Here is a 25,040-nt window from a genome sequence, read left to right as displayed (position 1 = left end):
GATCTCAAATAACATGAACCTGAAGGTCTGAACTTACATTGTAGAAAAGAAAAACAAGCCAGTCCTACAAGCACAAATATCCACCTGATAAGTCACCAGAGACCGGCTGTCCAAAGTGGAAGAACGTTCTTTTGGTTTCTGTAGATGTTAAATGAAGATAGTCTCCCAACAATAAGAACTAATTCACAGTTTACAAACAAACAAAATTCAGAATAAGTAACAGAAACAGACACAGACTTACTGTCACTTTTAAACTACTACCTTGACTTGTGTTGAGTTATGAGATCTGCAGTATGATGTTGTTTGGTGTTTGTTGGTGATGAAAAGAAGTCTGGTCTATAGAATCCACAATTAATACCAACTTCAGTGGTTATACAGTTTGAAAAAGTATTATGGGATGGTCTGTACTAAAATTACACATTTCTAAATGTTTTAAATGTTGAATCAACATGTTTTCTTCTATTATATCTTAATTAAAAACAACTATTGTGAGATTTATATCCACTTGTTCTGTCTGCATTGCACAGGAGTAAAAAAGTAATAAGTAACATTTACTCTGAGTACATTTTAAACGAGTTACTTTTTACTTGAGTAGATTTTTAGACTTGTAATTTTACTTGTACTTAGGTAAAATTAATTAAAGTAATAGTACTTTTACCTGAGTACAATATTTTAGTACTCTTTCCACCTCTGTATTATAGCAATATGGAGACTTTTTGTTTAAATGTACCAACATACCTGAGTAAAATGTTAATGTTCCCAATACATCTGAATACAGAATATCAACAAACTATCAATGTTTAAAGTGTAATTAGCGATATATTATCAATATGGAGACTTTTTTTTAACAAATGTACCAACAGAACTGAGGTAAATGTTGATATCCTCAATAGAGCCGAACACATAATTCCAGTTATCAATCAATGCTAAGTGTAATAATTGATATATTATGATATCACTAATAGCTGAACCCAGAATTCCAGTACAATAACAATGCTAAGTGTAGTTATTGTTAGCTTAGCAAAAAATGGATGCTTTTTGTTCAAATGTAACAACATGCCTGAGGAAAATGTTGATATCCTCAATACAGCTGAACACAGAACTTCACTTAGCAATCAGGGCTAAGTGTAATTAGTGATATAATATCTATATGGAGACTTTTTTAACCAATAAACCAACACAACCTTGATGTTCTTATTATACCAAATATCTTTTACCTTAGTGCCATACGTGAGCTGAACTATGTCAGTTTACTCACTCCTATGTGGACTTTGTGGCTACTCAGACCACACCTCTGTTATGTTGATTACAGCACACAGACCGCTCACCAGTTGCTACAAACCAGAACTAAAACAGGTAAAGACCTGGCTAGCAGTAGCCTTCTCTGCTCTTCAGTACACTGACTGGGACGTGTTTTTATTTATCTAAAAACAGGACAGAAGCTTTCAGGAATCAATAATGAGACCGAGGATTAAGGTTCAATATGTAGATATTTTATTAGCAAACAAGCAATAACAAGCAAAATACATAAATGACACATAAATGACCATAACAATACTAATTCTAGACTGGATAGGTGGCCATTTGTCCAGACTGTAGCAACTGCTTAAGTACAGTGGGGCCAAAAAGTATTTAGTCAGCCACTGATTGTGCAGGTTCTCCTACTTAGAAAGATGAGAGAGGTCTGTAATTTTCATCATAGCTACACTTCAACTATGAGAGACAAAATTAGAAAAAAAACATCCAGGAAATCACATTGTAGGATTTTTAAAGAATTTATTTGTAAATTATGGTGGAAAATAAGTATTTGGTCATGCACAAACAAGCAAGATTTCTGGCTCTCACAGACCTGTAACTTCTTCTTTAAGAAGCTCTTCTGTCCTCCACTCGTTACCTGTATTAATGGCACCTGTTTGACCTCGTTATCTGTATAAAAGACACCTGTCCACAGCCTCAAACAGTCAGACTCCAAACTCAACTTTGGCCAAGACCAAAGAGCTGTCGAAGGACACCAGGAAGAAAATTGTAGACCTGCACCAGGCTGGGAAGAGTGAATCTACAATAGGCAAGCAGGTTGGTGTGAATAAATCAACTGTGAGAGCAATTGTAAGAAAATGGAATACATACAAGACCATTGAGGGTCAAGATCTCATCCCGTGGGGTCAAAATGATCATGAGAATGGTGAGCAAAAATCCCAGAACTACACGGAGGGACCTGATAAATGACCTGCAGAGAGCTGGGACCAAAGTAACAAAGGCTACCATCAGTAACACACTACGCCGAGAGGGACTCAAATCCTGCAGTGCCAGGCGTGTCCCCCTGCTTAAGCCAGTACATGTCCAGTCCCGTCTGAAGTTTGCCAGAGAGCATATGGATGATCCAGAAGAGGATTGGGAGAATATCATGTGGTCAGATGAAACCAAAATGGAACTTTTTGGTAAAAACTCATCGTGTTTGGAGGAGGAAGAATGCTGAGTTGCACACCATACCTACTGTGAAGCATGGGGGTGGAAACATCATGCTTTGGGGCTGTTTTTCTGCAAAGGGGACAGGACGACTGATCCGTGTTAAGGGAAGAATGAACGGGGCCATGTATCGTGAGATTTTAAGCCAAAACCTCCTTCCATCAGTGACAGCATTGAAGATGGAACGTGGCTGGGTCTTCCAGCATGACAATGATCCCAAACACACCGCTCGGGCAACGAAGGAGTGGCTCCGTAAAAAGCATTTCAATGTCCTGGAGTGGCCTAGCCAGTCTCCAGACCTCAACCCCATAGAAAATTTGTGGAGTCCGTGTTGCCCAGCGACAGCCCCAAAACATCACTGCTCTAGAGGAGATCTGCATGGAGGAATGGGCCAAAATACCAGCTACAGTGTGTGCAAACCTGGTGAAGACTTACAGGAAACGTTTCACCTCTGTCATTGCCAACAAAGGTTATGTTACAAAGTATTGAGTTGAACTTTTGTTATTGACCAAATACTTATTTTCCACCATCATTTACAAATAAATTCTTTAAAAATGCTACAATGTGATTTCCTGGATTTTTTTTCTCATTTTGTCTCTCAAAATTACAGACCTCTCTCATCTTTCTAAGTAGGAGAACTTGCACAATCAGTGGCTGACTAAATACTTTTTGGCCCCACTGTATATTAAAACTCTTTCCACACTGTGAGCACCCATATGGTTTCTCTCCAGTGTAAATGCGCTTGTGTGTTTTGACTCTGTTGATTAAAACTCTTTCCACACTGTAAACACTGATACAGTTTCTCCCCACTGTGAATGTGCTGGTGTATTTTAAGCTCACTCATTGTATTAAAACTCTTCCCACACAGTGAGCACTGATACGGTTTCTCTTCACTTTGAATGCGCTGGTGTATTTTAAGCTCACTCTTTATATTAAAACTCTTTCCACACTGTAAGCACTGAAACGGTTTATCTCCAGTGTGAATGCGCTGGTGAATTATAAAAGCACTCTGTTGATTAAAACTGTTACCCCTTTTCCACCGGTTCCGGTCCGTTCCGGTTCCTGAACTTGACTTGGAACCGGTTCAATTTTTTTTCAATCTGGCCCCACAGAATACTTGGTTTTTCAGCCTGAACCGTGACGTCACATGTGGGTGTGTCATGTTGTACAGCATAGCGACAGCAACAATGGCGTCTGCTGGTGTCTCGTTTGGAGCTTAATGCTGCATTTTTATCTTTTAAAATTCACCTGATTGGATTTTGTTGCTGATATTTTCAAAGCGCCTTTAAAAAGATGAAGTGTGTGATATGATGCGGTAAAAGTGACCCGGACAGAACGAACAACGCTTAACGTGAAAAATAAACCATAACGTGGCTTATTATACTAAAACACTAAGCGATGAATTTGGGCAGTACAGCGCACTTATAACGAGTAATAGTAATAGTAATAGTGTTTCTATGTCGTATTTTAGTACATTCAGCCATTTTACACTTCGAACCTCGAGCTGCATAAACACCACACATGAAGTAAATCCAGCTAAACACAGATACATGTGGAGCCTTTAGGCTGGATTTGATGGTTATTTGACACAGATGGATGTTCGTGTTGTGGAACTTTAGTGATGTTTTATAGCAGTGCTGATCAAATCGGCTATTTGCACTGAGAGTTGCGGTGAAAGCGAAGCGCAAAACGCTTCTCACGTCAATGAACTAAAGAAAACAACAAGTGAGACAAAAACAAACATCTGTAACAGCACAAATGCTCACAGATAATCTACAAGCTCCGCCATGATGGTACGACTCTTTAACTTTCGTTAAGTACGCCCACCGATGATGACGTAAGCTTGGTTCTCAAAAACTGGTGGAAACGCATGTCGGTTCTCTACAGAACACCAAGGTTCTGAGAAACCTGAACAGAACCGGTTCAAGAACCATGGTGCTTTTGGTGGAAAAGGGGTAACTGTGAGCACTGATATGGTTTCTCTCCAGTGTGAATGCGATGGTGTAATTTGAGATTACTCTTTGTATTAAAACTGGAGATGCATGATACTGGTATCGGGTATTTGCCAGATACCACGCTCATTAACTTGTACTCGTACTCGCAAACGAGGCTCCGATACTAAATATCCGATACCGTGTGCCTAAAACTCGGCTCTCGATCACAAAGTGAACTATCCAGCAACTCGAGCCGACCGGCTGGCCGAGCGCTCGGCTGGGAATGAGTGACATGTCGAACAGCCAATGAGAACGCAGGATACGGTGTGAGGGGAAACGCAGGAGAGGAGTGTAAACAGGTGGGACAGGGGGATAATATAGTTTATATCAGAATACACCAGCACACACACACACATTTTACAGTATTTCTGACCTGATCGTTCTCTACAAAACATAACAACAAAACACCAACATTGCAAACATATTTATTAACCTCCAACTCACTACAGAACAATCCATGCTATTCGTGTTGCCAAATCCACTCAGATTCATTTATTTTTCTTCCTTGATTTCATCACATCAGCGCACAAACACTTTGATCACTCGCTACTTGTTGACGTGCATTTTTGGACGTGGTATCATTAAACTTCTCGTCACTTCTCACATGCGTTTTTGTTTTTAAAAAACGGTATTTGTGAGACCGTTGGTTTCTGTTCAGTGCGTGTACTCAAAGGAAAAAATAAACTTTTCCACTGCACTATTTTACACTAAAAACTACACTATTCCATAATGCTCCAGATTGCATCATTCTAAATAGGTATCGTATCGGCAAGTACAAGAATACATGTACTTGTACTCGGTTGGGAAAAAAATGGTATTGATGCATCCCTAATTAAAACTCTTTCCACACTGTGACCACTGGTATGGTTTCTCTCCAGTGTGAATGCGCTGGTGTCTTTTCAGACCACTCTGCCCATTAAAACAAAGATCCAAAGAGCCATGAGACACAATACCATCCATGAGTTAAATTAAGAAACAAAAAATGTAATCTTTTTGACACTTTAATCCAATTAGCATAATAATTTGAAATGCAGTCTACTTTAAGTTTACATTATATCATATCGTATATCACTACTTCTCTAAAGCATATGAGTTTTTTTGCCATATCACCCAGCCCTACTGGAAGTGATGCTTAATTTAATGGACATTTAATAACATTTGTAGCTTAAATTTCCTGAGTGTCTGCAAAACAAAAGTGTTCTTATGTATCGCGAGTGAATATCGTTATCTCAAAGATATCGTGATATTTTTTAAAGGCCATATCGCCCACCCCTAGTGTTGTGTGCATACTGCACACTTCTGTACTGAAAGCGCCGCATACTTCCTCCAATGTAGTACAGACTCTGTTAGTATGCGATTCTGGATGCAGCTAATGTTTCTCTCCAGTGTGAATGCGTTGGTGTGTTTTGAGAGCACTCTGTTGATTAAAGCTCTTGCCACAATGTGAGCACTGATACGGTTTCTGTCCAGTGTGAATGCACTGGTGTATTTTGAGATTACAATGTTGATTAAAACCCTTCCCACACTGTGAGCACTGATACGGTTTCTCTCCAGTGTGAACGCGCTGGTGTGTTTTGAGATTACTATGTGTAATAAAACTCTTCCCACACTGTGAGCACTGATACGGTTTCTCTCCAGTGTGAACGCGCTGGTGTCTTTTTAGATGACTCTGTCCATTAAAACTCCTCCCACACTGTAAGCACTGATACGGTTTCTCTCCACTCTGAATGCGCTGGTGTATTTTGAGCACACTCTGTCTATTAAAACTCTTTCCACACTGTGAGCACTGATACGGTTTCTCTCCAGTGTGAATGTGCTGGTGTCTTTTCAGATCACTCGGGAACCTGAAGCTCTTCCCACACTGTGTGCACTGATACGGTTTCTCTCCTGTGTGAATGCGCTGGTGTATTTTGAGAGCACCCTGGGTACTGAAGCTCTTCCCACACTGTGAGCACTGATATGGTTTCACTACTGTGTGAATGCGCTGGTGTACTTTGAGAGCACCCTGGGTACTGAAGCTCTTCCCACACTGTGAGCACTGATACGGTTTCTCTCCAGTGTGAATGCGCTGGTGTATTTTAAGAGCACTCAGGCACCTGAAGCTCTTCCCACACCGTGAGCAGACGTTTCCTTCTTCCTGTGTGGGACTGAGAGAGGTGTTAATGCTGACAGTACCAGAGGACGTTTGCTGATTACTGGAGCTTCTGGTGGGCGTCAGATCCTCATGTTCAGTCTTAATCTTCACCAGAGTCTCATATTTATCATGGTTGCAGCTCTTGATGTGATTGTGGAGCTGATTTTGGGTTGTAGAGGAACGTGGACACGAGGAGCAGCAGAAATCCTTGTTCAGTTCTGAAGCAGAAAATAATCAAATACATTTATAACATTATAAATAATCAAATACATTTATAACATCATAAATAATAAATACATTTATAACATCATAAATCATCAAATACATTTATAACATTATAAATAATCAAATACATTTATAACATTATAAATAATCAAATACATTTATACCATTATAAATAATCAAATACATTTATAACATTATAAATAATAAATACATTTATAACATTATAAATAATCAAATACATTCATAACATTATAAATAATCAAATACATTTATAACATTATAAATAATAAATACATTTGTAACATTATAAATAATAAATACATTTATAACATTATAAATAATAAATACATTTATAACATTATAAATAATCAAATACATTCATGACATTATAAATAATCAAATACATTTATAACATTATAAATAATAAATACATTTATAACATTATAAATAATAAATACATTTATAACATTATAAATAATCAAATACATTTATAACATTATAAATAATCAAATACATTTATAACATTATAAATAATCAAATACATTTATAACATTATAAATAATCAAATACATTTATAACATTATAAATAATAAATACATTTATAACATTATAAATAATAAATACATTTATAACATCATAAATAATCAAATACATTTACAACATCATAAATAATCAAATACATTTATAACATTATAAATAATCAAATACATTTATAACACTATAAATAATCAAATACATTTATAACATTATAAATAATCACATACATTTATAACATTATAAATAATCAAATACATTTATAACATTATAAATCATCAAATACATTTATAACATTATAAATAATCAAATACATTTATAACATTATAAATAATCAAATACATTTATAACATTATAAATAATCAAATACATTTACAACATTATAAATAATCAAATACATTTATAACATTATAAATAATAAATACATTTATAACATCATAAATAATCAAATACATTTACAACATCATAAATAATCAAATACATTTATAACATTATAAATAATCAAATACATTTATAACACTATAAATAATCAAATACATTTATAACATTATAAATAAACAAATACATTTATAACATTATAAATAATCAAATACATTTATAACATTATAAATAATCAAATACATTTATAACATTATAAATAATCATATACATATATAACATTCTAAATCATCAAATATATTTATAACATTATAAATAATAAATACATTTATAACATTATAAATAATCAAATACAATTATAACATTATAAATAATAAATACATTTACAGTGTATCACAAAAGTGAGTACACCCCTCACATTTCTGCAGATATTTAAGTATATCTTTTCATGGGACAACACTGACAAAATGACACTTTGACACAATGAAAAGTAGTCTGTGTGCAGCTTATATAACAGTGTAAATTTATTTTTACCTCAAAATAACTCAATATACAGCCATTAATGTCTAAACCACCGGCAACAAAAGTGAGTACACCCCTAAGAGACTACACCCCTAAATGTCCAAATTGAGCACTGCTTGTCATTTTCCCTCCAAAATGTCATGTGACTCGTTAGTGTTACTAGGTCTCAGGTGTGCACTGCTTTATTGAAGAGGCTGAGGGTAAAGGTGATGGACGGGCCAAGCATGTCTCCAGACCTAAACCCAATAGAACATCTTTGGGGCATCCTCAAGCCGAAGGTGGAGGAGCGCAAAGTCTCGAATATCCGCCAGCTCCGTGATGTCGTCATGGAGGAGTGGAAAAGCATTCCAGTGGCAACCTGTGAAGCTCTGGTAAACTCCATGCCCAGGAGAGTTAAGGCAGTTCTGGGAAATAATGGTGGCCACACAAAATATTGACACTTCAGGAACTTTCACTAAGGGGTGTACTCACTTTTGTTGCCGGTGGTTTAGACATTAATGGCTGTATATTGAGTTATTTTGAGGGAAGAATAAATTTACACTGTTATATAAGCTGCACACAGACTACTTTTCATTGTGTCAAAGTGTCATTTTGTCAGTGTTGTCCCATGAAAAGATATACTTAAATATCTGCAGAAATGTGAGGGGTGTACTCACTTTTGTGATACACTGTAAAACATTATAAATAATCAAATACATTTATAACATTATAAATCATCAAATACATTTATAACATTATAAATCATCAAATACATTTATAACATTATAAATAATCAAATACATTTATAACATTATAAATAATAAATACATTTATAACATTATAAAGAATAAATACTGTTAGTAATTGTTAAACTGAGATCTGATGCTAAAGTCCTGTAACGTGATTCATCCTGCATTCATCATTTCCTGCTCACACTGATCTGCATGAGCACAATACAAGCTTTCACTGTATGATGCTTCATCCCAGGTTCCTCTGATTCTATTCAATCCAAATCTTATTTTACTCAAGATAAAAAATATCTTACTGAGTTCATCTTTATCTTCAGGTTCTTCCTTCTTCACAGGCTTCATCTGGAAAGCTCCACACTGTTGGTCCTCTGGGGTGAGGTGTTCCTCAGAGGTGACGTGTTCCACAGGGATTAAAGATCCTTCACCTGAAATTCCTCAATATGTGAAGAAGAAACTCAACAACTGGAGGAAACTGAAGATTGTGGGTTTAGTTACCACAAATAAATACTACTTAGATTTAATCCAGACTGGAAGTATCAGCACTTCTACACAGGACAGTACGGTACAGTACAGGTTCTAATCCCACTATCCACATTCTCTTATTAGTTCTACTATACTAACCACACTGTACTGTACTAACATGGCAAATTGCTCCACATTTACTTACAGAAGTAACTTCCATCTTCTTCCTCCTCCTTTTTTATTAGTTTCTCTTGGAATCCTTCATTTTGTAGATCTATGGGGGTGACGTGTCCCTCTTCTGCTGACTGCATTATTAAAAGATCTGACAGACAGACGGACAGATAGACAAATGTACTTTATTCCCTATTAAAGAGAAATCCAGGAAAATTCTTTCAGACACTTTTAACTGTTTATTTTTAATGCTGTGAGGCTGTAAACAGAGTGAAAATGTTGAAACTATTGTGGGACTGAGCAGCATCAGACAGAAAAGACTTCTAATAGAACTTTTTGGGTTGGTTTCACAGACAGGGATTAAGCCTAGTCCTAGACTACACAGCATTTTGAATGGAGATTCTCTATTTAAAGCTAAATGTAGTCCTGGACTATAAGCCTTAATCCCTGTCTGGGAAACAACCCTTTGAGTTTGGTGGAAGTGGTTTTGTGGCCCAAAGTGAAATGATTAAGTCTGATGTTCTTTACATCTAGTTTATCAACTAGGCTGAAGTTAGTTACTTATTCGCGGCTTCCGATTCGTTTGGTTACTTATTCGCAGCTTCATATTTAGCGGCTGAAGTTGGTTCCTTATTCACAAAGGGAGCGTTCGCCATGGATATTTGCTGCACACTTTATATTTTACCGACATAAATCAACTAAATGAAGACGTGAACATAATTTTTTTTGGCTGATAAAATTTGTAAAAAAACTTTGTAATTTTCCTTACAAAGAGGGACCAGTTCTGTATGATGGATTTGTTATTTGTCTGGCCCGACATGAATTATGCCACCAGGTTATAATTACATAAATGTATAAATACATATTTTACTTACAGATGAGGCTCTACAGTACAAACACAGCAGCTTCTTGTTCTTCTTATGATGTTTAATGGCGGTTGGCAGAACAACTTAAGACGCACCAGCGTCACCAACTGGACTGGAGTTGAACAGCAGCTTAGCAGTAAAACATCTCCATTAGCACATCTGTATTAGTGGTGTGCGATACTGCTAAATTTGGTATCGATCCGATAGCAAGTAAATACAGGGCCAGTATCGCCGATATCGATCCGATACCGATACTTTGTACTTACTTTCATGTAGGGAAGAGCAGTGTATCATGATTTATGAGGTGAATGTATCATCAATTTGCTTTGACTAATAAATGATTTTGTGTTTATTAGTTCATCATGTGCAGTGAAAACCCACTACAGTTTGTAGGTGAATAAAAAGTAATTTTATTAATGTAATAAACTAATGAAGTCTGGGAAACAATTATATAATAAGAAACATAATTCCCCCTCTCATTGTACACTCTGGCTTTTTGTAAAACAAAGTACAGAAAAAGTTCCGGGAGTCTCCAGCATATACATAGCGGCTCCCTGATTCCCACAAGTCAGATCAAATCTCCCGAAATCTAAAATGAGTGGCCAAGAGCGCACATAAATCTATGATTAAATATGCAATCTATTGCACTATGTAGGGAACATAAATCTATTATCTTGCACACTATCTGGTGCACTATGTAGTACACATTAATGTCTTTGTGACGTAAACAGTTAGTTTAGTAGCTCAGTAAGCAGCTCCTAAAAGTTCTGTTATCACCCAAATACTTTGCTGTGTGCGAGAGGTTTTTAGCTTTTCTTTTTAGCTCCCTGAAATGAGTTTTTGCAACTTGGGATGTCTGACATGTTAACTTCCATTTATTCATCCAGCTTAAATACCATAAACACTACATAAAAACATGTGGAGTTAATGGTGTAATTATTAACCTTTGTACTGGGTTCTTTGTTTGTGGTTCCATGGTGTAATGGTTAGCACTCTGGACTCTGAATCCAGTGATCCGAGTTCAGATCTCGGTGGAACCTGGTTTTATTTAGGTAAAAACACTGTTATCAATGCTGAGAAGACAATAGTGTTTCACATATGACTGCTCTATGCCAAATTAGAACACAAAGTGGCAAGTCAGTGTTTACAGCTAAATCTACCGGCCAACTGCATCCTGAACTTAGTGCAGTTTTCCAACAGTGGAACGTTTTGTTGTGATTTTGATACTTGGGTGGCAATGTTTAACTAAAATTACTTTTATTTAGTATTTAAAATTTCTAAATTACCTCAGTTTTTTTAAATTGATTTCAGTCAATTATATCAATCGTGTAAGTTTAAATATAAATAACTTTATATTATAAAGTGAAGTCTAAAGTTGTGTTTATTTTTCTTTTTTGTTGTGCTGTCAGGATTCCATGGTGTAATGGTTAGTACTCTGGACTCTGAATCCAGCGATCAGAGTTCAAATCTCGGTGGGACCTTACTGCTTTTATTTGGGGCCCGGTGTGAGGTCCAAGATTGTGAAACATTAGCAGTTTCAGGATGGTAGCATTCAGCGCATGTGCAGTTAGGGCTGGGCGATTTTCATGATTAATTCGGTTAATTCGCACGTTTTTACCCGATGTTAGAATGTGACAATCGCGATTGTTTACATACTTTATATTTTAAAATACCAACATGTCACGAAGCAGAAACTGACCAGACGCTCGCGGAATATATATCAGGGAAAGTTTAATATAAAAAGGCAAAACAGTGTACAAAATCAGGTAGAGTCCAAAACCAGCGAAAACCAAAACAGTAAACGGAAAACAACACGGATGACACACGGTAGCGGTTAGATTCAGTAATAAGGAGCGCAAACACGATCGGCAAAACGAGACACAAACAGAAGAGTTTAATTAAGATTCACTGAATCAAACACCGCTGAACTGAATCAAAATACGGAGCTGATGAGCGCGATTACTGTAATTGAGTCGTTTTTTGTGTACTTTTAAAGTACATTTTACAACCTGTAATTTTACTTTTACTTAAATAAGTTTTGTACTAAGAATTGTAATTCACTACATTTTAAATCACATCCGTTACTGAGTAAAGAAATCACGTCTGGGAAACTGCTGCAGTGAATTCTGCGATAGGGAGTCGGATCTTTTGTCTCGGTTCCTTTTAAAGAGCCGTATGTATGTAACGATTCCCAAATGCGCGAATCGGTTCCTTTATTTTGGCTTAAAGGGCCGTTCAATAGAATCGAACCATTCTACGACACATAATGGTGGTTAATACAGTTTGAAAGTTTTATGGGACTAAAACGACACATTACTAGGGGTGTGCTATATCGTATCGTTCACGATAATACCGGTATAATTTTTAAAACGATACAAAAAGTACCATATCGTAATAAAAGCGATATTCTGCATACTTTACGTAATGACGTCACACAGCTACGCAAATGCCGTACGTTCGTTACGTGGGTCATTTGGGTACAGTAACGAGTATGAAGAAACGCGGCTCTGCGGTGCAGAAGTCCACCATAAATTAATCTTTGGCAACCCAAACCCCAATCAAAGATTGCCGGCAGCTTTTTGCGGAAGTATTTCTGCACGCAGGTTTACACAGGGACGCAATTCAACAGCGCACCTCCACCAGACAGTGCAGGAATACTCTCAACATTAATGTCCACCAGTACTAATACTACTACTGTACTTAATAGTAATTGTGGCGCGCTACGAGTTCCAGTGTGTATATATATATATATATATACAGTGTATCACAAAAGTGAGTACACCCCTCACATTTCTGCAAATATTTTATTATATCTTTTCATGGGACAACACTATAGACATGAAACTTGGATATAACTTAGAGTAGTCAGTGTACAGCTTGTATAGCAGTGTAGATTTACTGTCTTCTGAAAATAACTCAACACACAGCCATTAATGTCTAAATGGCTGGCAACATAAGTGAGTACACCCCACAGTGAACATGTCCAAATTGTGCCCAAAGTGTCAATATTTTGTGTGACCACCATTATTAGCACTGCCTTAACCCTCCTGGGCATGGAGTTCACCAGAGCTGCACAGGTTGCTACTGGAATCCTCTTCCACTCCTCCATGATGACATCACGGAGCTGGTGGATGTTAGACACCTTGAACTCCTCCACCTTCCACTTGAGGATGCGCCACAGGTGCTCAATTGGGTTTAGTCCATCACCCTTACCTTCAGCTTCCTCAGCAAGGCAGTTGTCATCTTGGAGGTTGTGTTTGGGGTCGTTATCGTGTTGGAAAACTGCCATGAGGCCCAGTTTTCGAAGGGAGGGGATCATGCTCTGTTTCAGAATGTCACAGTACATGTTGGAATTCATGTTTCCCTCAATGAACTGCAGCTCCCCAGTGCCAGCAACACTCATGCAGCCCAAGACCATGATGCTACCACCACCATGCTTGACTGTAGGCAAGATACAGTTGTCTTGGTACTTCTCACCAGGGCGCCGCCACACATGCTGGACACCATCTGAGCCAAACAAGTTTATCTTGGTCTCGTCAGACCACAGGGCATTCCAGTAATCCATGTTCTTGGACTGCTTGTCTTCAGCAAACTGTTTGCGGGCTTTCTTGTGCGTCAGCTTCCTTCTGGCATGACGACCATGCAGACCGAGTTGATGCAGTGTGCGGCGTATGGTCTGAGCACTGACAGGCTGACCTCCCACGTCTTCAACCTCTGCAGCAATGCTGGCAGCACTCATGTGTCTATTTTTTAAAGCCAACCTCTGGATATGACGCCGAACACGTGGACTCGACTTCTTTGGTCGACCCTGGCGAAGCCTGTTCCGAGTGGAACCTGTCCTGGAAAACCGCTATATGACCTTGGCCACCATGCTGTAGCTCAGTTTCAGGGTGTTAGCAATCTTCTTATAGCCCAGGCCATCTTTGTGGAGAGCAACAATTCTATTTCTCACATCCTCAGAGAGTTCTTTGCCGTGAGGTGCCATGTTGAATATCCAGTGGCCAGTATGAGAGAATTGTACCCAAAACACCAAATTTAACAGCCCTGCTCCCCATTTACACCTGGGACCTTGACACATGACACCAGGGAGGGACAACGACACATTTGGGCACAATTTGGACATGTTCACTGTGGGGTGTACTCACTTATGTTGCCAGCTATTTAGACATTAATGGCTGTGTGTTGAGTTATTTTCAGAAGACAGTAAATCTACACTGCTATACAAGCTGTACACTGACTACTCTAAGTTATATCCAAGTTTCATGTCTATAGTGTTGTCCCATGAAAAGATATAATGAAATATTTGCAGAAATGTAAGGGGTGTACTCACTTTTGTGATACACTGTATATATATATATATATATATATATATATATATGTATATATATATATATATATATATATATATATATATACAGTATATTACTTGTTATGGAAAATAGAAAGAGAAAAAAAGCTTATTATTAGTATGCGGTTGTTCGTGATGTAATTCTACATGACACTCACTGCCTGTATAGGTAAATGAGTGAGTGACCACATAAAAAAACTGTGCATTTCTGTGCGACCCCTGTGTGAGCAATGGTCTCGGTCTGGCCACCCCTATGGAAATAGCCTGACTTTGCCATTACATTATGTTACATTATTTTTACTGCAAAGACAAAATAAAGAAAAGTGTGTGTAATTCTTACATACTTCCTACATTTTTTACGATGTGTTAACTTACATTAATTTTAAATAAAACCTGAACATAATTTTTTTTTGCAATAGTGTTTTCTCGAAATAAATAAAATATTTTTCAGTGTTTCATTATATCGCCAAAAATATCGTTATCGCAAAAAAAACCCCTGAAATATCGTGATATTATTTTAGGGCCATATCGCCCACCACTACACATTACACATCTTTAAATGTTTAAAATGTTGTATCCACCCCCCAAATCACAAGAGGACAAAATGTACTCAACACAGTACAGGCTCGTGTTCCTTTTAAGACACCCAAATAACTTTTTGTAGTTTTTTTTTCCTAATGTAAGGGGTTCTGCTGAACATTATTTAAAATAAAAGCTGTTTGTGAGCTATTCTTAGATATAGATAGATATGGATATAGATAATTTAGATCTATTTTGTTTTAATTATTGTTAATTATTGTGATATTGTTATTGTTATAATGTTTGAGTCCCTTAAAAGAATAATTATAGGTGGTGCTGTTACTATGTTAGCACTTCTGCAGCATGTAATCGACAATCGGGTATAATTTTAAAATAATCGAGTTTTTTTTTGGGGGGGGCAAAATCGCCCAGCCCTACGTGCAGTACAACAGAGAGTCACCTTAAATGACATGTTAATTTCCATCCATTCATCCAGCTTGAATATCATAATAGCACTAGTAGTGTTATAGTGTTCCACATGTGACTGCTCCATCCCAAAATATAATCACAAATCATTTCATAATTATTAACTAATTATTAACTTTTGGGTTTAAGTAAGACCTCACTGTGTGGTTCCATGGTGTAATGTTAGCACTCTGGACTTTGAATCCAGTGATCCGAGTTCAAATCTCGGTGGAACCTGATTTTATTTAGGTAAACACACTGTTATCAATGCTGAGTAGAGAATAGTGTTCCACATGTAACTGCTCTATGCCAAATTGTAACACCAAAAGGCAAATCATTGTTTACAGCGCCATCTACCGGCCAACTGGGTCCTAAACTTAACTCAGTGCAATTATTAACAGTGGGGCGTGTTGTTATCATTTTGATACCTGGGTGGCAATGTTTAGTAAAAGACTAGTTAAAATGTACTGCCTAAATCTTCTACATTATTTCAGAATTATATAAATCCCGTCAGTTTAAAAAATCTGAGATGTTAAAGTCTGAAGTTGTGTGTGTGTGTGTGTGCATTTTTTTTTCTTTTTGGCTTTATTTACTCAGCAAATGGCAAGTATTATTTGGGAGCCGGTGTGAGTTCCAAGGTTTAGAAACGTTAGCAGTATCAGGATGGTAGCGTTCAGCGCATGCGCAAGTAGCGCTTGTGGGGTGTAGACCACGATTACTTGTGCTAGTTGTGTCAACCAAGCAGATCACCATTCAGGAAGGTATATCAGTGCCAAAATACGAGCCAGTTTGTTCAGTAAAACTTTATAAGCCAACAGCAGCGAATAAACTTAAGAGTCACCTTAGATTACATGTTAACTTCCATCTATCCATCCAGCTTAAATACCATAAACACTACGTACAAAACATGTGGAGCTATTCTTACTACAGTAAAACACACTGAACTGACTTTTAAAGTGAAGTTTAAAATGTTGTACAGAGATCGTTCCCATCTAGTGGTGCTAGATAAATTACAGCTTGTTGCTTGGGTACAGATTTGTGACATTATTATTAAATTGTTGTTGTTGTGTTTGTTGTTATTTTTTAACTGTTCATGTTTTTAAATGTAAAACCATAAACAGCACCGTCTATAAATAAATGAATCTTGTGCTTCCACTTGAGATTTTTGTTTACATGAACAATGTCTGAAATTTGATGAGCTTGATTAGTTTGTAATATGTGTTAAGATGATGAATGAACCTAAACACTTGCTTTTAAATTTTAAGTTTTTATTTATTTATTTTAGTTTCAATACAACGTGACACCGGCAAGATAAAGAAAGCAAAAATAAAGTGTCTCAAGTGTTTTTGTAACGTGTTGTAGACCTGCAATGGCGACTGTTTTTGGAATACAGGAAAGAAAATGCCGAATGTAGGTGAAAATGTGTTATCTGGCAACCCAGCACTGTAAATATTGGACAGAACTCATGATGGGTTATTTTAACTTGTTGGGTTGTGCAGTTTAACCATTGTGCTGAATTAAATACATTTAAGAAAATACAGCATTAAAGCATAATCTCAATAAAATACGCTACAATTTAACACTATAATACAATACAGCGACAGTAAATCTGTGTCTGTTTCTGTTACTTATTCTGAATTGTGTTTGTTTGTAAACTGTGAATTAGTTCTTAATCTGGTCGTGATGTTAGTGAATTAAACCTACATCTCTCTGATGATCTGACCGATGAGCTGTCTGTTCTGACCTGCTGTTTAAGCCTGGCTAGCTCAGTCGGTGGAGCGTGAGACTCTTAATCTCAGGGTCGTGGGTTCGAGCCCCACGTTGGGCGAGTGTCTTCATTTAACATCTACTGAAACCAAAAGGACGTTCTTCCACATTGGACAGCTCCAGTGACTTATCAGGTGGATATTTGTGCTTGTAGGACTGTTGTTTACTGGATGTTTTCAGTTACTTATTTCCGCTATTCTGCGGGACTACACGTTGTTGTTGTGTCTCATATCCGATGATCAACAGGCAGATTGTGCAATAAAAGGCACACGTCCCTGGGTGTGCTCGAACCACCAACCTTCCGGTTAACAGCCGAATGCGCTAATCGATTGCACCACAGAGACACGTGTACTGCACTCTCACTGGACGGTACACACAGGTCACATGACTTGCTAACTTTTACAGCAGGGCAGTTAAGTTTGGTAAATTGAAATAATGGCATGTTTCTGACCTGAATGAAAGGGGCATTAAAATGATCTCACACTTGTCAGAGACAACGTTTGAAGCTCAGGTTAATAGGACCTGCTAGTTAGAGAAGGTTCACTTGTTTGTTAGTTTAAGTCCAAAAGTGGGTGTGGCCCATACGGGGATCGAACCCATGACCTTGGCGTTATTAGCACCACACTCTAACCAACTGAGCTAACCAGCCAGTTCATCTATTCTCTGTAGATCTTTGTACATAATTCTACACTAAACTTTAATTCAATTTAAATTTTTTAGCAGGAGAAATAACTCAAAGCATTAACAAATTGAGACGTGTCCTGAGGCAGCTGAGGTAAACGGTATAGACGGTAATGATCCACCACCTAAATAATACCTGCTTTGTTTTTCAATGTGACCATTGACCAGGTGGACTACAGTCAGTAATTGTAGAACTAAATAGACTACACTGATCATTCATAACATTAAAACCACCTCCTTGTTTCTACACTCACTGTCCACTGTGTAGTGTGAACTGAAAAGAGATCTGAACACAGTGATGTAGTGTGAACTTGGTATTAGTGGTTAAGGTACTGGGCTAGCAATCAAAAGGTTGCTGGTTCAAGCCAGACCATTGGTGAATTGTCTCTGTTGGGTCCCTGAGCGAAGCCCTTAACCCTTAATTACTAGAACTGTGATAAGTGTAAGTAAACATTGGAGTAGTAAATTGGTTCCTTTGCCATGTACAGCTTCTGGACACATTTATTTCCTCTGTATTGTGTCCACATTCCAGTTCCCAGTTTGTTCCCAAATCTCACAACTCAGATTCCCTCAAAATAAAGAGCAGCATGGAGAGCCACTGTATCTTTAATCTTCTATAAACCTTCCACTCTTATTCTGCCTCCGTCCCAACTTTTTATAGCAATCAGTGAAATAAAGACGAATAAAGACGCCAGAGAATGTGCCAATCAGAGTTTCTTCTTTTTATTACATTTTTACAGAACATTTTTACACATCTGGATCTGGTCCACAAAGTCATCCAGGCGTTGTCTTGATGTAAAGACGTCGTCTTAATGGCAGCACGTCTCTCTGAGATTCCGATACATGTTTCCACATTAGTGGTATCTTTACATGTCGCCCATGTCTTGGGTCCTGATGCACCTGTGAACTGTTAACACACATTAACAACACATCAACCACCAGACCTGCATCCCTAACACTTAAATAAAGGTTCTAATCAAGGTTGGCCTTTAGATGTCATCTGTTTCCAGCCTTTCATGAAACCGTCGGAGGCTCTGCCATAAAAGCGTCTCCAGTGCAGTAGCCAGGGCTTCAGGTTCTGCATACAAAGACTCGTCCAGAGTGAAGATTTCATCCAGGAAGCTCAGCATCTCAGTCTGAGAGAAGAGAAACAACATCAGGGGGCTGTTAATAAATAACAGATTACTAGTTCAAAATCATTTGTGGTGAAAAAAAAAACACACACCTGAAGATGGAATAAATAACGCTCTGTCTCCTGACGTTCAATCCATCTGGGTGTAACGCACGAAAAGATGAGAGCAATCAGCCGGTTCAGAAAGAGCCTTCGTCTCCGGTACTGCGTCAACTAAAGAATGTAAGAAAAGCCACATAGGTGTGTTTGACTACACTTGTAGTGCAGCACAGATTAATTCTAGACTCTATAGAGCACAGACTCTCTTACTGAGATGATCTGATGCACCCTCGCTCTTCCCAGAATTCCCAGCAGCACCAGCTCAAAGACGATGTCCATAAAGTTGACGTGCTGGATCTGCAAGTAGAAGGAAAATAGATTTTCTTTTAGAATGGTCGGACTGTAGTTCTGACTGATGCCGTAGACGCTATGGGTAACCGCATGAGTGGCATCCAGCAGTCGACACATATATCAGTAAATATGGTGCCAGTTTCAGACTGAGTCAAACTCACCCCGATCTGTGTCAGCTCCACTTCGGCCCACATCCGATTAGTCCGATTCTCCAGCATCTGTATCAGCCGGTCGTACCTTCGCTGGAAGACGCGCAGATCCTAGGAGAGAAACGCTCAAGACGTTATTAAATCATTTGTACATCGCTTGAATTATTTGATACATGTTTTTCTGTCATGTTACCCTCTTTTTTGCAGCTACCAGTACGAGTAAAGTCATTCTTCCCACCACACAGATGTAACTGTAGTTCGGAGGGTGACTGAAAACGATCTAAAGGAACCGAAACAGAGATATTAAAGTAAATAAGTAAGGAAGTAAGAGATGCTGGGAGTGAGGGAATGGACGCACCTATGGAGGGAAAATTGACTTACATTAAAGGCTTGACGCAGTGCTGCTAGTTTATGGGTGAAGTTTTTGATTCCCTTCATTCTGCAGTAGTGACTGTGTAAACAGGAGTGTATCATTTATTTATGAATAAATAACGTCATTAAAATAAGTTCATATTGCTCTAAAACTGCTGCAGTACTCACAATAAAGCAGGAACATTCCTTATTTCTATATGGCCGCTCTCCACATCCACCTGTAATATTAGATATTTAGTGCTTATTACAGTGCCACAGATCCTGAATTACATTCAGGAAATAACACTGTGTTTAGTTTTACCTCAGGGCTGGTCTGAGGTCTAGAAGTTTCCTCTGGCTGGTGGGGAGCTCTGGGTTCTGGATTGTACAGCACGACTTCTGAGCCACAGGGAACCGTAACGACACAACGATTGTCACTAATGAGAACGCCTTGGCTTGACCAAAAAGTGTCTTCAGCCTGTAGAACATCATTTCATTCAATCATCAATTAATCATCAATATAATGCAATAACAAAATCAGATCTGTATGAAGCTCACCTGAACACCCCAGGATGATACAGTGGCGTGGCGTTTAGTGAAAATGTAAGATGCTACCCGAGCCAGACATCCGTCAATGTGCTAAAAAGACAAAGTGATTAAAACACGTCCAGTCATGTTTAATAGACCTTCCAGATTTATAGTGTTGGATATTTTACCACAGCAAGTGTCACCCTGTGTGCTGAGCAGAAGCATCGGAGACCCTGTAAGAAGAGAATCACACGAGTCTTCACACAAGAACAGGACCGTAAAGTGTGTAATGAACACGACTGGAGGAGCTTCTACCTCATCTGTGGCTTTATAGAAGTCGTTGGTGAGAACCCACCACGACTGTGACACCGCACCACGTATCTGCAGTGTGTAGTGCCGCCTGACACGGATCATCTGTGGAATACGAGTACACAAGTTAAGACTCTCTACACACATTATTACTTTTAGATAAACAAAGAGATAAACAGAGATGAATGGGGATACCGCAGTATGTCTGTCGTGCCACCGGCTATAAGACAAACGCAGTGTCAAATGTGAACGCTGAACTTCTCTGTGGTGTTGAGGATTGATCTGCTTTTCCAAAAAACAAACAAGAGCAAAATTTAATCCAACAGTGGGAGTCAGAATGACTGAAATGTTTTAGTTCAGATTATTTACCTGGTACGGGTCTGAGATCTGTTCATCTGTGTGAACCCCGTCAGTGTGGGAGTCTAAAACATCTGAAGAGATATAAAGTACAAACACATTTCCTTTATTTACATTCAAATTTTAAATTATTAAAAATATTAATGAGCTCGTCTAATCAATTCACGTGTAAAAATAATTATAGCTTTTTTTCAATCAGGGTTTGGGTGATAATAATAATAAATAATAATAAATAATAGCTGATAGATCAAAACCTTATTGGTAAAATTGCATTGTTTACTGTTCATAATAATAATAATAATAATAATAATGACAAAAATAATTATTATTAATAATAATAATTTATAATAAATAATAATAATTCATTTTTATGACTAAAATAAGAATAAATCAGGGATTAAAATAAGAAGATATCAGGGACTAAAATAAGAATAAATCAGATACTAAAATAATAGCTTTCTAGGTAAAATTGCATTTTGGTACTGACATTGGCTTGTTCTCTTTATATTATAACTAATATGGGGACAGTGATAGCCTTGTGGGTAAAGCTTTGGGCTATCAACCGGAAGATTGGTTGTTCAAATCCAAATGAGCAAGGCCCTCCACTCTGTCTGTTCCAGGGGCGCTGTACAATGGCTGATCCTGCGCTTTGACCCCAACTTCCAAACAAGCTGGGATAAGCGAAGAAAGAATTTCATTGTACTGTACACCTGCATATGTATATATGACAAATAAAGTATATATGTTAATAACAATAATGCAGGATTCCAGATTGAGGAGGATTTCTTTCTAATCTGACCTGGTATGAAGCCCAGATTATAATAAAGATAATTTGTATAAATAGTATTTAATGTAAATAATTAATCCAATATAAATAAGAACATGAGAATTAATCATAATGATCAATAAAATCACTACAGTCAAAATAGCAACTAAATACTAAATGAATAGAGTATTATTAGAAGCTGTTTTATTACTTGTGTGTGTGTTTCCACCTCCGTAACCTTCAGGACCAGGATCAGTCTGGACCCCCGCATCCTCCTTCACCTCCCCCCGCCGCCCACCAGTGAACCTCTTATACAGATAATAAGCTCCTGCGGTGGCGGTTGCGGCTCCGGCCACGAACAGCAGGGGGCGCAGGTTCACCTCGCTCAGTCCTGCAGAGAGATGCGACAGGAAAGCCTTCATGTTGTGAAATACTGCCGTAAAAGATGGTTTTATCTGAGAGAAAGAAAAACGCTGTGAACGCTGTGAGGGTCAGAACACAAGTGACCCGCCGCCCGTCTCACCCCCACCTTATAGAACACTGTACTGTGACGTCACACAGCTGCTGCTTTAATGGGAATCAAATGAGACCAACTCAGCACAACTGTTTATTTATAGCAATATTACTAGTGATACTTCTGCTATTAATATTTATTATTATTATTTATTTAGTATTTATGCAATAAAACAAGAATCTGTGATTTATTATTTCTTTTTTATTTAACTGAAGATAAAGCGATGACTTTTAACATTCTGGTCATCCACTTTATTGTATTTTGTAAATATAAACACATTTGAAATGTGATTTTGATCCCTGTACACCATTTGGGGGGTTGGCAAAATAAAGTATGGAAGGCCATGGGGGACAAAACAAGTGAAGGTGGGTTTTTTTTCCCCGTTATTTCCGAGCCTTGTTAAAGAAGATTGATTCTTTGCGTGCCCCCCTGTCGTGGCTCATTGGTCAAGCGACCTTTTCTGGTACCGTTGACCAGAAGGTTGAGGGTTCACTGTCGGACCCTTAATCTGGGCCGTAAACCACAACTCGGCAACCGGTGATGGTATTCTGATCCTCACAGCCATGGGCATGAATTCCCGCATACACACTCCAAAGTCATATTAATGCCAGCAGCGTTGTTGTTGTTGTTTTTATCTTTTTGGAGTCAAACAGCGCTAACAGGGGTCGTGTTCCTAATCACAAGAGACCTATAAAATCCCAACAACACTGCTGCACCTGCTACACTCATTTATACACAGAGCACTTCACAGCATCAGATGTGGTACAGTCAGTAATTGTATACCCACAGTGTTTACGTATGGTAGGTTTAGCTTATAATCAAATAATGCAGGTACCAGACAGGTGTTCCTAATAAAGTGCTCGATGAGTGTAGAATGTCTGAAAATATACTGGACCTATAAAATTAAATAAATAACAACAAAAATAATAATAATTCATCAGATCGCTGGTTCTAGCCAAACAAAATATTTAGATGTTTATTAAACGGCATTAACACAGACACCACACACATGTTCAAATATTTCAATTTAAATCAGCACCACAATAAGAAGATTCAGGAACAAAATCAGGTGCTAGAAGCTCAGCATCTCACTCTGAGAGAGAAAAAGAAGAAATGACAGGTTACTGGCAAACAGGTTTATTCCAGATCATTTGTGGTGTAAAGAACACGCACCTGTAGATGGAATAAATATCACTCAGTGTACTGCCGTTCAGTCCATCTGGGTGTAACACACGAATAGATGAGAGCAATCAGCCAGTCCAGAAAGAGCCTTCGTCTCCGGTACTGCATCAACTAAACAACATAGGTGTGTTTGACTACACTTGTAGTGCAGCACAGATTCATTCTAGACTCTTTGAAGTACAGACTCTCTTACTGAGGTAATCTAAGAGGCTCTGGCTCTTCCCATAATTCCCAGCAGCACCAACAAAGACAATGTCCATAAAGTTGACATGCTGGATCTGTGAGTAGAAGGAAAATAGATTTTCTATTAGAATGGTAGGACTGTGGTTCTGACTGATGCTTAGCTGCTCAAACAATCTCCTTGGCGTAGTCGCTATGGGTAACCGCATGAGTGGCATCCAGCAGTCGACACATATAGTAGTAAATATGGTGCCAGTTTCAGACTCAGTCAAACTCACCCCGATCTGCGCCAGCTCCACTTCGGCCCACATCCGATTAGTCTGATTCTCCAGCATCTGTATCAGCCGGTCATACCTTCAGTGGAAGACGTTGCAGATCCTAGGAGAGTCGTGTTACCCTCTTTTTTGCAGCCACCAGTATGAGTAAAGTCATTCTTTCCACCACGCAGATGTAACTGTAGTTCGGAGGGTGACTGAAATTGATCTAAAGGAACCGAAACAGAGATAATAAAGTGAATAAGTAAGGAAGTAAGAGATGCTGGGAGTGAGGGAATGGACGCACCTACGGAGGGAAAATTGACTTACATCGAAGGCTCGACGCAGTGCTGCTAGTTTATGGGTGAAGTTTTCGATCCCCTTCATTCCGCAGTAGTGACTGTGTAAACAGGAGTGTATCGTTTATTTATTAATAAATAACGTCATTAAAATAAGTTTATATTGCTCTAAAACTGCTGCAGTACTCACAATAAAGCAGGAACATTCCTTATTTCTATATGGCCGCTCTCCACATCCACCTGTAATATTAGATATTTAGTGCTTATTACAGTGCCACAGATCCTGAATTACTCTCAGGTAATAACACCGTGTTTAGTTTTACCTCAGGGCCGGTCTGAGGTCTGGAAGTTTCCTCTGGCTGGTGGGAA

At 38.1% G+C, this 25,040-nt stretch overlaps 1 protein-coding gene, 3 non-coding genes and 1 pseudogene across 5 annotated transcripts; 3 read left to right on the top strand and 2 right to left on the bottom strand.

Moving 5' to 3' along the window:
• Nucleotides 1–25,040, top strand: part of LOC134326206 (zinc finger protein 208-like) — a 339,536-nt pseudogene that overhangs the window by 263,428 nt on the left and 51,068 nt on the right.
• On the top strand, nt 11,449–11,520 carry trnaq-cug (transfer RNA glutamine (anticodon CUG)). Its single transcript has one exon. It is a non-coding gene; the product is annotated as a tRNA-Gln (tRNA).
• Nucleotides 15,979–16,049, top strand: trnaq-uug (transfer RNA glutamine (anticodon UUG)). Its single transcript has one exon. It is a non-coding gene; the product is annotated as a tRNA-Gln (tRNA).
• trnai-aau (transfer RNA isoleucine (anticodon AAU)) lies at nt 18,155–18,228 on the bottom strand. Its single transcript has one exon. It is a non-coding gene; the product is annotated as a tRNA-Ile (tRNA).
• On the bottom strand, nt 18,967–22,717 carry LOC134326990 (uncharacterized). Of its 2 annotated transcripts, none has more exons than XM_063009085.1 (14): nt 22,454–22,717; nt 21,489–21,550; nt 21,315–21,404; nt 21,126–21,224; nt 20,999–21,043; nt 20,841–20,921; nt 20,605–20,760; nt 20,472–20,521; nt 20,313–20,382; nt 20,125–20,211; nt 19,944–20,042; nt 19,702–19,788; nt 19,486–19,605; nt 18,967–19,396 (listed from the first exon to the last, which is right to left on the bottom strand). In XM_063009085.1, the coding sequence occupies exons 1-14, from the start codon at nt 22,662–22,664 to the stop codon at nt 19,250–19,252; spliced, it is 1,404 nt and encodes a 467-aa protein (XP_062865155.1). In that variant the 5' UTR covers nt 22,665–22,717; the 3' UTR covers nt 18,967–19,249. The 2 variants fall into 2 exon arrangements, with proteins under 2 accessions (XP_062865155.1, XP_062865156.1); XM_063009086.1 differs by having other exon boundaries at nt 21,315–21,401.

The sequence above is a fragment of the Trichomycterus rosablanca genome, chromosome 14 (assembly GCF_030014385.1).
Source record: "Trichomycterus rosablanca isolate fTriRos1 chromosome 14, fTriRos1.hap1, whole genome shotgun sequence".
In the NCBI taxonomy this organism is placed as follows: Eukaryota; Metazoa; Chordata; class Actinopteri; order Siluriformes; family Trichomycteridae; genus Trichomycterus; species Trichomycterus rosablanca.
Note: the sequence above shows the minus strand (reverse complement) of the source record. Positions and strands in the feature narration are given on the sequence as shown.